The following is a 17,405-nucleotide window of genomic DNA, read 5'->3' as shown; positions in this document are numbered from 1 at the left end:
AAACGTCTTTTAGTATAACCTTGGACCAACCAAAGTCTTGTGAGTGGATTTGATAGACAGAAACTGAAAGTAGCCCATCGTATATGCATACATATATATACATATATATATATATATATATATATATATATATATATTCTTTTATTCTTTTTCTTGTTTCAGTCATTTAACTGTAGCCGTGCTGGAGGACCACCTTTAGTTGAACAAATCAACCCCGGGACTTATTTTTTATAAGCCTAGTACTTATTCTATCAGACTCTTTTGTTGAACCGCTAAGTTATGGGCACATAAATACACCAACATTGGTGTCAAGCAATGGTGAGGGAACAAACACAGATACATACATATATATATATATATATATATATATATATATATATATATATATACACACAATGGGATTCTTTCAGTTTCCATCTATCAAGTCCACTCACAAGGCTTTGGTCAGCCTGAGGCTATAGTAAAAGGCACTTGCCCAAGGTACCACACAGTGGGACTGAACCCAGAACCATATGGTTGGGAAGCAAGCTTCTTACCACGCAGCCATATATATATATATATATATATATATATATATATATATATATATATATATAGTTAAAAAAAACAATAACAAAAAAACAAAAAAACAACAAAGTGAGGACGTGATATGGATAGTATTATTGGACGCTCAGGAAAGGAAAGAGAGAGTGTATGACGTTTCGGGCGTAGCCCTTCGTCGGAAAGATGGAAAGTTCGGAGAATGGAAGAACGGAGAAAGAGGAAAATGGTACCGATGCCCACGAGGTTATATATGTGTGTGTATGTATATATCTGTGTCTGTGTTTGTCTCCCACCACCACTCAACAACTGGTGTCGGTGTGTTTATGTCCCTGTAACTTAACAGTTCGGCAAAAGAGACCAATAGAATAAGTACTAGGCTTAAAAAATAAGCCCCAGGGTCGATTTATTTGACTAAAAACCTTCAAGGCAGTACCCCAGCATGGCCACAGTCAAATGACTGAAACAAGTAAAAGAAAAACGATGAGTCTGGCCTCTATCACATTTGCAGCTACCCTTCTCAATCCCAATATCCTGTGATATCAAAGAGGCTGATGTTGATTATGAAATGGGGTTTGTCTCCAATTCTATCCCCAATTCTGTTTCTTTCACAAAAGTTAGAAAAATACCATTTGTAACTCTTTTTTTTTTTTTTTTGTTCTTGTTTTCTGTGGTTTTCAGGCAGTGAAGTTCAGTGTGGTGCTCGAGCTGTCAATGTAGATGGTGACCCTGGTTTGGAACTTTTAAGTTTCCCAACTATTATCAGTTCAGGCAAAGGACTCTGTAAACCCCAGAATGCCAATTCTCTGGATTTTGAACCCTTCTCTGCAAAACTAAGATACATCAGTAAGTTGTTGAGCAAGATGTTTTTTTTTATTTATTTTCTTATACACTGTCAAAGTGAAGTTTTTGTTATTTATATATGACACACATAACAGCTATGTATGTAATTGTGTGTTTGTGTGCATGTGTGTGTATGTGTGGTTGAGTACACACACACACACACACACACACAGTGTCATTTATCTTTACTTGTCTTATAGCTGTTTTTCTATCCCCTTGACCCTTTTCTCGTGAGTTGTAGTGTCCAAAAACCACTATATACAATAAGCTCATTCCATCCTTATATTCAAATTCTGCTGAGGTCAACTTGACCTTTCATCCTTTCAAGGTCAATTAAATAAGCATCAGTTACACACTGGGGTCAATGTACTCGACTTACCCCGTCCTACTAAATTTCAGGCTTTGAGCCTATAGTAGACAGGATTATTATTATCGATAAATTATTATCACCTTTGTGGACCCTCACAAGACTGGTGAGATTAGTGTGACCATTTCCCAGCTTGAAAATCTACCAGTCAATGTCTGCAGGAAAATATGGGCAGGGTGGGGATTGAGTCCTCATTTGAATACTTACAACAGAGAAACTCTACTAAAGTCATCCAAAGACTAGATTGTAAATTTAAACCTGACAACACTACATTTATGGCTAAAATAAGAAGACTACCACATTTTCTATTTCATGACACACATACAGTCCTTCACCCACATTTTGTGATCAAATATTTTATGATAACTTTACGTTTTGTGATTTGCACTATGATTCCTCTTTATTTTGTGACTTACTCCAAAATTGGCCAATATTTATAGATAATATTTCATATAAAGAACCAGTAAATGGAAAATATATAGAATCCAGCCTATTGATTCAAACATTGACAAAGTCACAATTTCTGCTAATATTAACAGATTTCAGAGTTACTTAGTTATTCAATGTTCATATTAGATTTTAAAATTTTATCAATTCCAGGCTCTCAGGATTCTGTTTATGCCAACAAGATACAAATTACAGTCACTGTTCCACATCAAGATGGGATGCTACCAGCAATTTCAACAAGACATTTATCCAATTTTGAACTTATCCTCAGCCCGGATGGAACCAGAATTGGTCAGCATCGATGCTCAAACCTTTTGGACTATAATGAAATACAAACTAACTTTGGATTTATTAGCAATCAGACACAGAGTGTCCATAATATAAAAGAGATAGAACCATACCAGTTTAATGGCAAATTAAGAGGAAAGTCTGCTCTTCGTTTCTACAGGTTGGTTCCATTTTTCTGTGTAATTATGTATGTATGTGCACACATGTTTACATATATGAATATGTTGTGGCAGATATGAGGATGAGATGAAGACTACAAATAATAGAGAGTAGTAGTAAACTCAAGGTTCAATTCTCAATTAAGCTCTTTCACTTCTTACTTCTTATACTCATTATGTCCTTCTGTAAGTAAAAATCAATATTATTATAGAGATACATCAAACCCAACAGGATGGATATATTTGATATATAGGATGAATGAATCTTTTAGTGGTCATGCATCAAATTATGCTTTCATTTCCATATACTTATAATAATATATACATATTTAAGATATATGAATCTTGAATATAATACAGCATACAGCATAATAAATATTGTATTTTATAATTAATGTTGTATCAAAAAACCACAATTCTTGTCAAATACAGCTACTCTGGGTTTCCTAGTAGAAACAATAATTTATTAAAAAAATATTATATCTGTATAATCATCATCATCATTTAACATCCATTGTCCATGCTGGCATGGGTTGGACAGTTTGACCAGGGCCGGTAAGCTAAGGGGCTGCACCAGATTCTAGTCTGATTTGGCATGGTTTCTATGGCTGGAAGCCCTTCCTAACACCACCAACCACTCCAAGAATGTAATGGGTGCATTTGCATGCCACCAGCATGGGTGCCAGTTGTGTGACACTGGTATTTGCCATGACTACGATTTCACTTGGCTTGATGGGTTTTCTTCTCAAGCACTGTATATTGCCAAAGGTCTCAGACATTTGTCATTGAGTACATTTATATAATATATATTAAATATAATATTATACAGGTTAAATACTAAGAAAATAAAAATCAGTAGAGCTAGAGACTAAACATCAGCAGCATTTATTATAACTCTATTTACATTCTGAATTCAAACTTGTTAAGTTCAATAAAATAATGCATTCATGTTGTTCTTTTATTTAAAATTTTACTTTCAGAAACCTAAATTTGGAGACATGTCTTTGGGAATTCACCAGTTATTATGCTATGTCTGAATTAATCACCATCTGTTCTAGTGAAATATCCTCTGATAATGAAGTAAGTAATTTGAAACTTTATCTGTCTATCTACATACATACATACATACATACATGCATACATAATACATACATACATACATGCATACATACATACATACATACATACATACATACACACACACATACATACAAACATATATATACATACATACATACATACCTGCATGCATGCCGTATGAGCGAATTTGATTGATGAAATTGTGTGGAAGCCTGTCATATATATATATATATATATATATATATATATATATATATATATATATATATATATATATATATATATATACATATATATATATATATATATGTGTGTGTGTGTGTGTGTGTGTGTATATATATATATATATATATATATATATATATATATATACACCAGCAGCAAGCAACATCGATTTTCAATACTTTCTTGGGTCAGATGGGTCATGATAGACTGCATTAGTTCTTATTTGGAGTTACTCCCTGCTGAGATGTGTAGGAATCACAGCTCATTCATATATTTTATTTTTGGCATAGTGTCTATGGCTGGATGCCCTTCCTAACAGCAACCACTTTACAGAGAGTATTCAGTGCATTTTATCATGGTACCTGTGAAAGAGAGATTGTCTTGTTGTTTACAAGACCAAAGGATCTTCTCTGCTCTACATCATCTCCAGTCATTCACCATCTGTTTCAGAGAGCGTAGCGGGTGGATATTATCATGACACCAGTATTAGAGAGACTGCTTTACTCTTGGCAAGTGTGAAGAATCCCCTTTACTCTACATTATTTCAATTTATTCAAGGCAATATGACAGAAAGGGTAACTAGAAGGAAGAATGATGAAATAGAAAGAACCAAGGCAATAGGTTGGTAGGAGAGAGATTATAATAGAGGACAGGAAGAGAAACAGAAGTGATAAGGTGATAGAAGAGATAGTAATGAAATAGAGGGCAGCTATATGTTGGTTACTGGTAAGGAGGTGGAATACAAAAAAGCAAGATTGGTGGGATAGCAGAAGAGAATGATAGGACAGATAGGACAAAGTAATAGAAGAGAAAATAAAAGAAGTTGAAGAGAGAGAGAGGGAGAGAGAAATGAATAATATAATGAGTGATGGGGAGAATAATATGATGTAGAGAGTTATTGATAGCAATGAAGATGAGGAATGATAAGAGTGAGTCATATTGAAAGGATACAGTAATGATGGCAGGGAGTACAGAAATTCATCAGTTGTTGAGACAATACTGGATAATTTCATTTTTATAGTATTTATCGCATGAAAATTGCAGAAACTTTTCATTAAAACATAAAATCAAACAATGAAATAGATTTTTTAAATATGTACCCCGATATAGAGCAGCAGGGTGGTGCCACCTCCTGGAAACTGTAGAAAAGGTTATATGGGTACCAGAGACAAAGGGAATAGTAGGAGACAATAGTTGCTTCTTTTAATTGCCCTAATTTTCAAAATTATTTTTGTGCATTGTTCTGTGTGTGAATCATCTGGCAATATTGCTACTGATGAAAATCTTGTTAGAAATTCCATATATATTGATGAAAAAACTTATGTGCAAATAGTCTTTTAATGGTAATCAACCTGTCTGCAAATTTTTTTTTTTTTTTTTTTTTTTTTTTTTTTCTTGTAGTGTATTTAATTTGGTTGAATTGTAGCAACAGGGGCACTGAGAATGTGTTAGTAAAAAAAAAAAAGGGGGCGAGAGTTAAAATTCATTTGAAAATCCATGACTTTGAGTATTTAGGACAAGTCGACTGGGTGGAGCTGATCTCACTTCCATCTATACCCAGCTTTGAAAGTTAACAAAAATAAATACATCTATTCATTTCCTTTATGCTGGTTTATGGGGGTAAAGTCTACTCATTACAGCTTCAGCCTACTGAGAACATAACTGTCCCAACTCCGGCACCTGCCACTACAGTAATTGAATAACAACCATCAAATTAAGGATAATAACTGCATTCTGTTTGGCTTGTATAGTTATTTACTTTGGTTCTATTAAATACCAATTATAGAATGATATGTTACTGCACTGTTGGCATTTCCAACTAATTTCCATTGGCACATCTTAATTACATTCATCTAACTCTTCCCGCACATTTTCCTAATTTTCTCCCTTTTTCTCCCCCCCCACCACCCGCTTCCAGGCTGAATCAGTAAAGAGTTTAGTTTTTATACTGTGATTGTTCCATTAAAGTATGTCACAGCACATTGAACTCTGTTGCTGCTCTCCAAGAAACATGCTTACTCTGCACATTAATTACTTTCTTGGGAGACAAGATAAAGAGACTGACAATACACTTTATGGTGTGTGTTTGTGTGTGTATGTGTGTGTGCATGTATGTATGTGCATATATATAAATCATCATCATCATCATCGTTGTTGTTGGCATGGGTTGAACGGTTTGACTGAGGGCTGGCAAGCCAGAGTGTAGTGGGTACTTTTTACATGCCACTGGCATGGATATATATATATATATATATATATATATATATATATGTATGTATGTATATTGTATGTCTATGTGTGTGTGTGTAGATAGATAGATAGATAGATAGATAGATAGATAGATAGATAGATAGATAGATAGATAGATAGCATGCACATATCATATATACATATATATATATATCATCATCATCATCATCATCATCATTCAACATTCCTTTTTCCATGCTGGCACTGGTTGGATGGTTGACAAGAACAGATGAGCCAGAGGGCTCTGCCAGGTTCTGTCTGTTCTGGCATGATTTCTACAGTTGGATGCCCTTCCTAATGCCAACCGCTAATACTAAGCACTGGGTGCTTTTTATGTGGCACTAGCACCAATGAAGTTGGCAGGTACCCACAAGCTAAGACCCCTCAAATGAATTGGGTATAGACTTGTGAAATTAGAAACTATGATAGAGGGAGAGGAGCAGGTATCTTGCTGAAGAGGTGAATACATGGTTTACCTACAGGGAAAGAGAGCGAGAGAGAGAGATGTGAGGTCTAGGTACCATATGAATAAGTGACAGAATAGGAAGTTTACTGAGTGAAGATACCATGATAGATGATTAGAGATAGGGAATGAGTAGGACACAGTTATCAGTCCAGTGAAGATATCAGTTCAGTGTAGCAGAAGATGAATTGTGGGGGAAGGCTTGACAGATCCTCATTTCTGCTAAGATGGTTGGGTCTTCTCAAGCACAGTGTAATACCATTCATATTTGTTCTCTGTTGTTCCCTCTGAGAGGCAAAATATCGTGATGTCAGTTTTCACCACTTGATCCCGGGTTTTCTTTAGTATACCTCTTCTACATGTCCCTTCCATGTTTAGCAATTGGCACTTATATATACTTTTTCATTTATAAAGTGTATCTGCGATTATAGTATCTAATTAGTCATTTGAGGCAGGAAGCTGGCAGAATTGTTTGATTGCCAGACACAATACTCAGCAGTATTTTGTTTGTCTTTACATACTGAGCACATATTTTACTGAAGTCAACTTTGCCTTTTATCTTTTCGAGGTCAATAAAATAAGTACCAATCAAGCACTGAGGTGTACTCATATATATATATATATATATATATATATATATATATATATATATATATATATATATATATATATATATATTCAAAATGGTGGAGGCTGGTTTATGGCCTTCCCCAATGTTAATATATACTGCTCCACATCTTAGAGTATGCTTCTTCTTTCGGATTTATGTTTTTTGCCAACGATATATATATATATATATATATATATATATATTTATATATATATATATAAGTGTAGTGGTCAGCGATCTATCATGGCGAATGATATATATATATATATATATATATATATATATATATATATATATATATATATATATATATATATATATCATTCGCCATAATAGATCGCTGACCACTACACTTATATTTTTTATCTCTCCTTGTTTCTTTCTGTGTTCCTTTCAGTTGAAGAGCGTAGGCTCGAAACATTAAAGATTTTCTCTATTCCCGAGCGTTATACTAATACATCCATTTGTTGTTTACACCACCTGTCTTCGTCTGTTGTTTTTACGTAAATTGTCCCCTATATATATATATATATATATATATGTTTATACACACAGAGACATTAAACACACTTAGAAATATGTGTGTGCGCGCGCATCGCGTACATACATCCATACACACATGTAATGAGTTTATGTTCAGTTTCTGCATGCCAAGTTCCACTTACAACGTATTAATAAATCAAAAGTGTTGTGCAGCCGGATTGAACTCATAACCATATGATTACGAAACAAACTTCTCGACCATACAGCGATGTTGTGCCTATATTTTTAGCGAATGTTTGAACCAGAAGTCTATAGAGTGTCTTGAAATTTCACCTTCATGAAACTTACTTCGTATCTTTAAAGCACGAAAATTCTTATGGAATCCTTCCGATAAACACTATTTCATATGCAGTTATCCCCCTTACAACGATTGAATTATTTTGTCAAGGGAAATAATTACTATATTTTTATACCTATATTACTTCCCTTAGATTCTGCGTTATTAAAAAAAAAGCGCATGTCTTTTTTTTTTCCTATACTTCTATATTATCTACTAACAGAAAGTATGCCTTTGTATCGTCTGATTTATCGAGAATTCCTCTAATATACATTCTACAGAATTCAATAAGATATAATAAATATCATTTACCATATTTAATCCTTTATTTCGTTTTTTTTTGGGGTTTTTTTCTTCTCTAGATCCCCGAATCCAAGCAATCATTTATGACGCTGAAGCTTCCTTTGTATTTATCGTATGTCTTTCATTCACCTGACGTTCCTGTTGGTTGGCAACATTTTGACACTAGTTCACAACTGTCAATGAGATTCTCCTATGATACACCAAGTCTGTGGCAATATGGCATTGGTTCTGATACCCCAGCAAAACAAAAAGGTTAGATATGCCAAAATCTATTACTTCATACACACTACTGTGAATAGAGTTTTAGTTAAAAAAAGTTTTTAATAAAAAACACGTCCGTAAGAATTTTCTATCAGAGTTCTCAACCATTTTCCAAGACTAAAAAGATTATGATACAAATATAATTAATTATTTTAAATTAATTGAAGCTTATATTCATTGAATAATATCCATTAAAAATATATACAATAGTAATGTAGTCAGTCATTGAACTACATGTTCATTTAGTCTCAATTTTTTTAGTCAATTAATGCATATATATTCACTTGGGTTGTCATAGCTATTTTTCATCAGTGTAGTTCACTTCTGTGTCAAACTCCAAACCTTATAGAATAGCCCCTTGTTTATATCACCATCAACATGGATCATAACTTTGCTTTCTATTTCAGGTGTTCTCTATCCTTCCAGTATGACTATTTTGAATGATGGCAAACTTAGAGTAGATTTCAAGAGCAAAGCATTATTTCATGGGCTTTTTGTTACCTCACATCTAGGTAAATGTCTTCTCTTAATTTCTTTTTGTTTTTCTTCTTTTAACCACCACTCAGTTGTATCATGAACAGTTGTTGGACTCTACCCATGCTGGGGCACTATCTTGAAGGGTTTAGTTAACGTTTTCAAAATTAAGATTTATATCTTCAAACTAGAAGTTTTCTTTGGTAGGCTGGAACAGTTAATTATTTCTTCTCAAGTTTCATTCCCCACAATTACAAAATTGGCAGATTCACCCCCACGCCCAAACACACACAAGTGAAACACAACATGCAAAATATCTAAATTTTGTTTTCTTCTTGTAAATTCTAGATAGTGATATTGAATCAATGGTGGTTTCTATCAGCCATCCTGATCTCACTTTTACTCTGGAACTTCTTCAAAGTGAACAAACATATCAGGAGCCAGTGCAGACTTGGCGCTTCACATCAGATTTTGGTGTAAGTATTTCTAATTATATTTTTCCTCACTGTTTCACATTAATTCATGTGAACTGCAATAATCACAATTAACTATATTCAAAATATGTTTTACAGTTTAAAATACATGTAATATGGTTTTAATCCATGCATACAATACAATTTAAAAATACATGTAATTTGGTACTATTTGACATTTAGTTCAGCTTGTTAATTTTTTTTTTACCTTTTTGCAACTGATAGTTAAAATAAATGATGTAATAATAAAATGTTAACTTATCATTTCAGATCGATGATTATTCTGGTCAATACAAAGTTAAACTGGTGTCCTGTACACTACCTTTAAGTGAAGAATTCAATAATGCTGTGTCTTGTGAACCTCAAGAAACCATATCCTTTGATTTACCAATACGTTTACAGCAAATCTCAGATCCAGTTCCAGCACGTTTCAGCCTCAATACAGAATTCCATTTGACACAGAAGCGAGATATCTGGCTTGGAGAAAATTCAATAAGTTCTGCAAATAATGATGTTTTTACTTATGGTAAATGAACTGAAACTTGTTTCTTTGTATCTTATTTTATTAATTAAATAAATACTTTTTTCTTTTGTGTTTTTAATGATTGAAAATTTGTTGAAGTTGGTAAAATTTCAGTATTCTTCATATATTCTTCAAATAACTACATGATGCTGGAATTGATTTTAATTCATTTATTTATCTATATATTTATATATATATATTTACTTATCTATTTATCTTTACCTTTCTAGGAAACCCTATTTATGGACGTATTAACACTGACCCTATTATCAGTCAAAGAGATCCTTCCTATCTCAATCTTGAAATGGTTTTCCTCTGTTCTGGCCAGATGGGTTACATTCCAAAATATGATCCACAAAATCAAGAATATGGCTGTGTTGAGAGATCTGCCAATTTGCAATATGTTTTCAAAATATTGGTAAGATTCTTCCTCTTATTTTTAAATTCTTTCTCATCTTAACTAAATTTTAGAATTTTCATTTAAGTTTTTTTCATTATGGCCAATGAGCTAAATTTGAACCTGGCTATGGTTTATTGAATACTATAATTAGACTTAGAGTGTGCAGTGCAGGACTGCAATCATCAATGTGTCCTTCCATTTTTAAGAACAGTAGGGTGCAACATCAGGGAGAATTGCTTGCTATTTCTAACAATCTGAAGTACCCTATAAAAGCTCAGTCACTGGCTGGTCAGTATGAGTGCAACCTTAAAGCTAAATTATATAAAAATTATATGAAAAGGATTGTGTTCACATATAGGTAACATATATCATATCATACCTTCATACTGTGTGGACTGAAATCCTTATTGACAGGTCTCTGATCCAAAAAATAAAGCGTTAAAACTTGCAGTATGCAAATTAGTAATCCCAGTTCTCTGTAACTTCTGGAATTGTTGAACATATAAACAGATTGGTGACTCCCTTTCTCTGGGATTGGTCAAATTAATGTAGACATGTCTGATAAGAATTTGGTAAGGTCCAATAGTCATTTAAGGCTGTTCATAATTTTTTTCCATCTGTGGAGAAATAGCTAAATTAGCCTATTTATATATATCTAGTACGTGGAGGCGCAATGGCCCAGTGGTTAGGACAGCGGACTCGCGGTCATAGGATCGTGGTTTTGATTCCCAGACCGGGCGTTGTGAGTGTTTATTGAGCGAAAACGCCTAAAGCTCCATGAGGCTCCGGTAGGAGATAGTGGCGAACCCTGCTGTACTCTTTCACCACAACTTTCTCTCACTCTTACTTCCTGTTTCTGTTGTGCCTGTAATTCAAAGGGTCAGCCTTGTCACACTGTGTCACGCTGAATATCCCCGAGAAATATGTCAAGGGTACACATGTCTGTGGAGTGCTCAGCCACTTGCACCTTAATTTCACGAGCAGGCTGTTCTGTTGATCGGATCAAATGGAACCCTCGACATCGTAAGCGACAGAGTGCCAACAACAATGAAGGAGTGTGACTTAGTGGTTAGCGTATTCGACTCATGATCATACGGTCATGAGTTCAATTCTTGGTGACAATTTGTGTCCTTGAGCAAGACACTTTATTTCTCATAGCTACAGTCTACTCAGCTGGCAAAACTGAGTAGTACCTGTATTTCAAAGGGCCAGCCTTGCCACATTCTGTATCATGCTGAATCTTCTTAAGAACTATGTTAAGGGTACCTGTGTCTGTAGAGTGCTCAGTCACATGCACATTGATTTCATGAGCAGGTTGTTCCTTTGATCGGATGCACTGGAATCCTTGTTGTCTTAACCAATGGAGTAACAGCTATATATGTGTTATGTGATTTTTAGAAAATTATATAACACAAGATTATAATAATAAGAGATGCAGCACAGAACTTTGTCAGTGAACAGTTTGTGGTCTCAAAGCGAAGAAAATATTTTGACAAATTAAATTTGAATGTTGAAGTGAATCTAACGGTTTTTGTGTGTTATTTTGAATGGCTCCTAAACACCTTCCTCGCTGCACACGATCTCAGATCAGGTCACTTGCTATGCAAGTACATCTCCGCAATAATAATGTAATATAAGAGATAATAAAATCATTAAAGTGTGTCTCCAGTTTTAAAAGTTTAAAAAGTCCTGTCATAGATTAAGAGCAATTTCCTAATTGCTTGTCTTGTTCTTGAACTTCTTTAAACTTCTCTTCATTTATTCAGTTACAGTATTCCACCCTCCTCTTTTTACCTTCCCAACATTTCCTCCTAACAGCATTACCCCATTGTTTTACTATCCTATACTGTAGCCATGTTGCCTGAGATACACCAGCACATTAAAAGCAACAAGGGTATTGGAAAATAAATAATTCCAAAAGACACATACTGTTTATGTTATTAACAATATTAACATTTAATAACATACTTCGTTTTGTATCTGGTTTGCAAGATTCTTTATGTGAATTCGTGTGTTGAAACAAATTTTGCTGTTTCTGAAGAGTCATCCTGCGTTAATATCTAACACACTCACCGGTTCAATTTACACTCATTTATGTTTTATCTTTTCCATAATTTTTGTTGTTATTGCAGCCTTGTCAATGACTGTTCACAACATCCATTGACAAAGTTGCAAAAACAAGGAAAAAAAACGAAAAAAAACATAAATAATAAATGAGTGGAAATTGAACCAGTGAGTGTGTTAGATATTAAGGCAATATGACTCTCCCCAGACACAACAACATTTAATAACAATAATTATGATATTGATTTCTTTGTTTTTTCAAAAATATCTAACTGTAATTACAGGACCGAGCTGCCCCATATACAACTGATAAACTATTTCACAACGTCTCTTTCAATGCTACGTTTGCAAGGGAAGACTCTACGGCTTTCAGACTCACCAAAACACCTGGTGCTGATGGATTCACGTTCTCCTCTGCACCTTTGTTTCAGGTAAGACAAATGCAGTTTCTCAACATTTCAAAGTATGGCTGTATACATGCTGTTTTAGGTTCAGTCCTACTCTGTAGAACTTTAGGAGGGTGTCTTCTTCTATAGTCCCAGACCTACCAAGGACTTGAGAGTGAATTTGGTAGACAGGAATACTGTACAGACACCCACTATATATAATATATATGTATGTATGTACATACATACATACATACATACATACACACACATATATATATATTATATATATATATACATATATATAAAGTAACAAACTGAGGAAAAGAGATCCTTCAAGGGGGTGTGTTAACCATCCAACTCACTGGTATGTCAGGTGGATACCATATAAATATTGGTATAATTCAATTAAAAAGATGAATTAAATATAGAGATATTCTATTGACAATCCAATAATTTATTTATATTACAATATTACATTAAATACAATGGATATAATATAACATAATATTATATAAAATAAATAATTATAAAAACCATAAAAAGCCAAGACAAAGGTTTTTATAATTATCTATGTTATATAATATTATGTTATGTTATATTATAGTCATTGTATTGTAATATAAATAAATTATTGGATTGTCAATAGTATACCTGTATATTTAATTTATATATATATATATATATATATGCATGCGTACGAACAGCCATGCTACATGGCAGTGAAACATGGGCTGTAACTGCTGAGGACATACGTAAGCTCGCAAGGAATGAAGCCAGTATGCTCCGTTGGATGTGTAATGTCAATGTGAATACCCGTCAGAGTGTAAGTATCTTGAGAGAAAAGCTGAACATTAGAAGCATCAGTTGTGGTGTGCAAGAGAGACGATTGCGCTGGTATGGACATGTGGTGAGAATGGATGAGGATAGCTGCGTGAAAAAGTGCCACACCCTAACAGTTGAGGGAACCCGTGGAAGAGGTAGGCCCAGGAAGACCTGGGCTGAGGTGGTGAGGCAAGACCTTCGTACATTGGGCCTCACCGAGGCGATGACTACTGACCGAGACCTTTGGAAATGTGCTGTGCGTGAGAAGACCCGGCAAGCCAAGTAAGATCGTTGCCAGTGCCCCTGGACTGGTTCTTGTGCGGGTGGCACATGAGATGCACCATTTTGAGCGTGGCCGTTGCCAGTACCGCCTGACTGGCTCCTGTAGGATTTTCGAGCGAGATCGTTGCCAGTGCCCCTGGACTGGCTTGTGCAGGTGGCACATAAAAGACACCATTTCGAGCGTGGCCGTTTTCGTGCAGGTGACACATAAAAGCACCCACTACACTCTCTGAGTGGTTGGCGTTAGGAAGGGCATCCAGCTGTAGAAACTCTGCCAAATTAGATTGGAGCCTAGTGTTGCCATCCGGTTTCACCAGTTCTCAGTCAAATCGTCCAACCCATGCTAGCATGGAAAGCGGACGTTAAACGATGATGATGATGATGATGATATATATATAAGCAATGTTAATTCTCTAAATGAAGTATTAACAGTAACTGCACGATAAAGTGAAGTGTATTGCCACTTAAGTGTGGCTGACCCCTAAAGCAACAGTAACATCCACCCCTAGGGGTCAGCCACACTTAAGTGGCAATACACTTCACTATATATATATATATATATATATATATATATATATATATATATATATATATACAAGAATAAGGGCATCCATACATACATATATAAATAATATATAAATATATGCATATATACATACATATATGTACATACCTACATATATATATATATATATATATATATATATATATATATATATATATATACATATATATATATATATATATATATATATATATATATATATATATATATATATATATACATACATGCATATATGGATACAGGACATCAAACAAATGTAGACAGAATGAAAACGAACTTTTTTTTCGAACAACGAAAAAAACAAACAGAGAAACGAGATATGCAGCATAAAGAACATTCCCTTCATTTGATAGATAACATTTGATAGATAACAAACCACATTCTGAGTAATTGTCTTATTGAATCATTTTAGCAGGGACCCTAACAGCTGTAAAAACAAGCACCCAATATACAATGTTTGCTCTTCTTGTCTTGACATCATATGATAGCTGTAAACAAGAATCATCATCATACAAGCAGTGTCTTTCATTTCCAATTTCTTTTGAAAACATAAAGTCCAGCTAATTTTTTTTCCTTTTGATTAACACTACTCTATTTAAATTTTTATAGATTCTTTCATAACTGCCTATCTTCTATCACATTCTGTATAGTTTTTTTCTCTTTATACTATTTCTCATCTTTGTTCTTGTTTACATTGCCCTTATTTTTTTCATTGTTTGACAAGCTGTTATTGGTGAAACTTTGACAGCTTTGACAGAAATATTGTATTTCTGTCAAATAAAATATTTGACTGAACTACAATACTTTGGTACTGAGTAATTTTTTCAGTTGTGTTTTGCTACTTTTAATCTTCTTTAAAAACATACATACACATATATATATATATATATATATATCTTTAAAAAAGTCTTTGATACAGTCACAATATTTAAAGAAAGATTTTCATAAAATAAATATGATCAATTATATTTTTTAAAACATTTAAAAAGAAAAGAAATCACAAATTTTTTGGAAGGAAGTTTTCAATACACACACCTACACATATACATATACACATAAACATGTTTATACCAATTACACACATATATAGTTCTTCCAATTGCAGTTTATAATTTCTATTTTACACATGTTCATCTCTGCAAATCTTTCTTTTATTTCAGGTTAGTCCAATTCGCCCTTGGTTCCTCCATGTCATATACACAATTCGTTCTCAAGAGAATGCATCGATTATGGGCAAACGCAGTATTGAATATCACAATGTGAAAGTTCATCATTCCGGACATCGTCCCAAACGGTCCACAGTTGATATAGAAGGTGTTGGAATTGATGGTAAAGGCACAAATATGGCCTTCATCTTACTGGATCCTCAAGGAAAACCACTGGAGCGTGGCACCAACAAAAGAGTGGAATCATTCCCAATGGTTCCTATTTTCGTGACAATTGCAGTTCTCCTTCTGCTGTTTATTGTTGGAATTATTGTTTTCTTACACCAAAAAAGAAAGACATCTACACCACCTCATTCCCCAGCAAACACGTTTTCATCAACAGGAGGCAAAGCCCAGATAGTGTATGCAAACCACAATGCAAAGTTTGACACAGAAAAAACTGAAGTATAATATGCTGGGGACTAAGATCTCGATTTGAAATCCATAATCTCATATGAATGCAATCAGAAAACTTGAATGCTCATTCTGGAACTTACATTCATTCACTAAGAATGGTTATGGCAATTTGGCAATAAGTTATATTTCTTAAAGAATCATCAAAGTGATGTGACATTGCCAAACCTGATGGTATTAAGATGAAATTAACCATCTTTTTCCATGCTCTGTTTACTGTCCTTCTAATGGAAAAAAAAATACATTAAAATAAAATATAGCAAATATTTGCTTGAATTCTAGAGGTAAAATTCTGAACCAGTTTTATGGGAAAAAGTCCATTTTATAAACAATTTCACAAATAATACTTGATTCATTTTTCTTTTATTTTTTTGAAGGGAAATACGAATAAACATTTGTTAAAAAAAAAAGGTTTCTTTAAAATGAAGGAACATTTGCTAAATGTCTGTCTTAAATGGTTTTAATGGGCATAACTCTAAAGGCATTCTAAATTGAAAACAGCAATTTTTTGATAACTAAATATCTGAGACACCACAACTAATGAAACTCAGTTTTGCTAAATACACACTTGCAGACACAAACACATAAAATGGATTTATATGAACTGAATCCTTTTTTTTTAATTTAATTTTATTTTTCTCTCAACTTGAGTTTGATGTCACTGCAATCCACAGGCAAGAACTGTTCTCAGTTGGTATTTGGGTTGCTTTTATATATATATATATATATATATATATATATATATATATCATATATGTGTGTGTGTGTGTGTGTGTGTGTGTGTGTGTGTGTGTGTGTGTGTGTGGGTGTGTGTGTGTGTGTATCAGAACAAGTTCAGTCTTTTGTTGTAGCTATCATTTCTTTTAACTCCTTTCTAATGTTCTTTTATCAGGGCATTGTCCATGGTTGTTCCTTCATTTCCTGTTGTTCTATTTTTTTACTTATGTACTTTACTATTGCTTATCTGTATAACATTTTTTTGTACCTTGTTAGAACAAAGTTGCATTTTTGAAATTTCATACCTGCACATCATTTCTTGTTGACCAGTTCAATAGTTGTTTTGTCTCCACTTGTTTGTTGCATAATTGCATCCTGCTCTGATCTACAAATAATGTAAATACCCACTAATATAACAGCAG

General features: G+C 33.8%; 1 protein-coding gene across 1 annotated transcript in view; it reads left to right on the top strand.

Moving 5' to 3' along the window:
- The window catches only part of LOC106874359 (extracellular matrix protein 3), a 552,330-nt gene extending 535,654 nt beyond the window's left edge, over positions 1 to 16,676 (top strand). Inside the window, exons 16-25 of the mRNA XM_014922070.3 lie at positions 1,222 to 1,386; positions 2,351 to 2,645; positions 3,624 to 3,723; positions 8,454 to 8,646; positions 9,063 to 9,167; positions 9,478 to 9,605; positions 9,873 to 10,128; positions 10,356 to 10,543; positions 12,874 to 13,020; positions 15,808 to 16,676. Of these exons, the coding sequence (XP_014777556.2) occupies positions 1,222 to 1,386; positions 2,351 to 2,645; positions 3,624 to 3,723; positions 8,454 to 8,646; positions 9,063 to 9,167; positions 9,478 to 9,605; positions 9,873 to 10,128; positions 10,356 to 10,543; positions 12,874 to 13,020; positions 15,808 to 16,263 (2,033 nt within the window). The 3' untranslated portion in view covers positions 16,264 to 16,676. The remainder of the gene's footprint in view (positions 1 to 1,221; positions 1,387 to 2,350; positions 2,646 to 3,623; positions 3,724 to 8,453; positions 8,647 to 9,062; positions 9,168 to 9,477; positions 9,606 to 9,872; positions 10,129 to 10,355; positions 10,544 to 12,873; positions 13,021 to 15,807) is intronic.
- Positions 16,677 to 17,405: the final 729 nt, after the last annotated feature.

This window comes from Octopus bimaculoides, chromosome 2 (genome assembly GCF_046866305.1).
Source record: "Octopus bimaculoides isolate indiv1 chromosome 2, ASM4686630v1, whole genome shotgun sequence".
Classification (NCBI taxonomy): Eukaryota; Metazoa; Mollusca; class Cephalopoda; order Octopoda; family Octopodidae; genus Octopus; species Octopus bimaculoides.
This window is presented reverse-complemented; position numbering and strand designations above follow the sequence as displayed.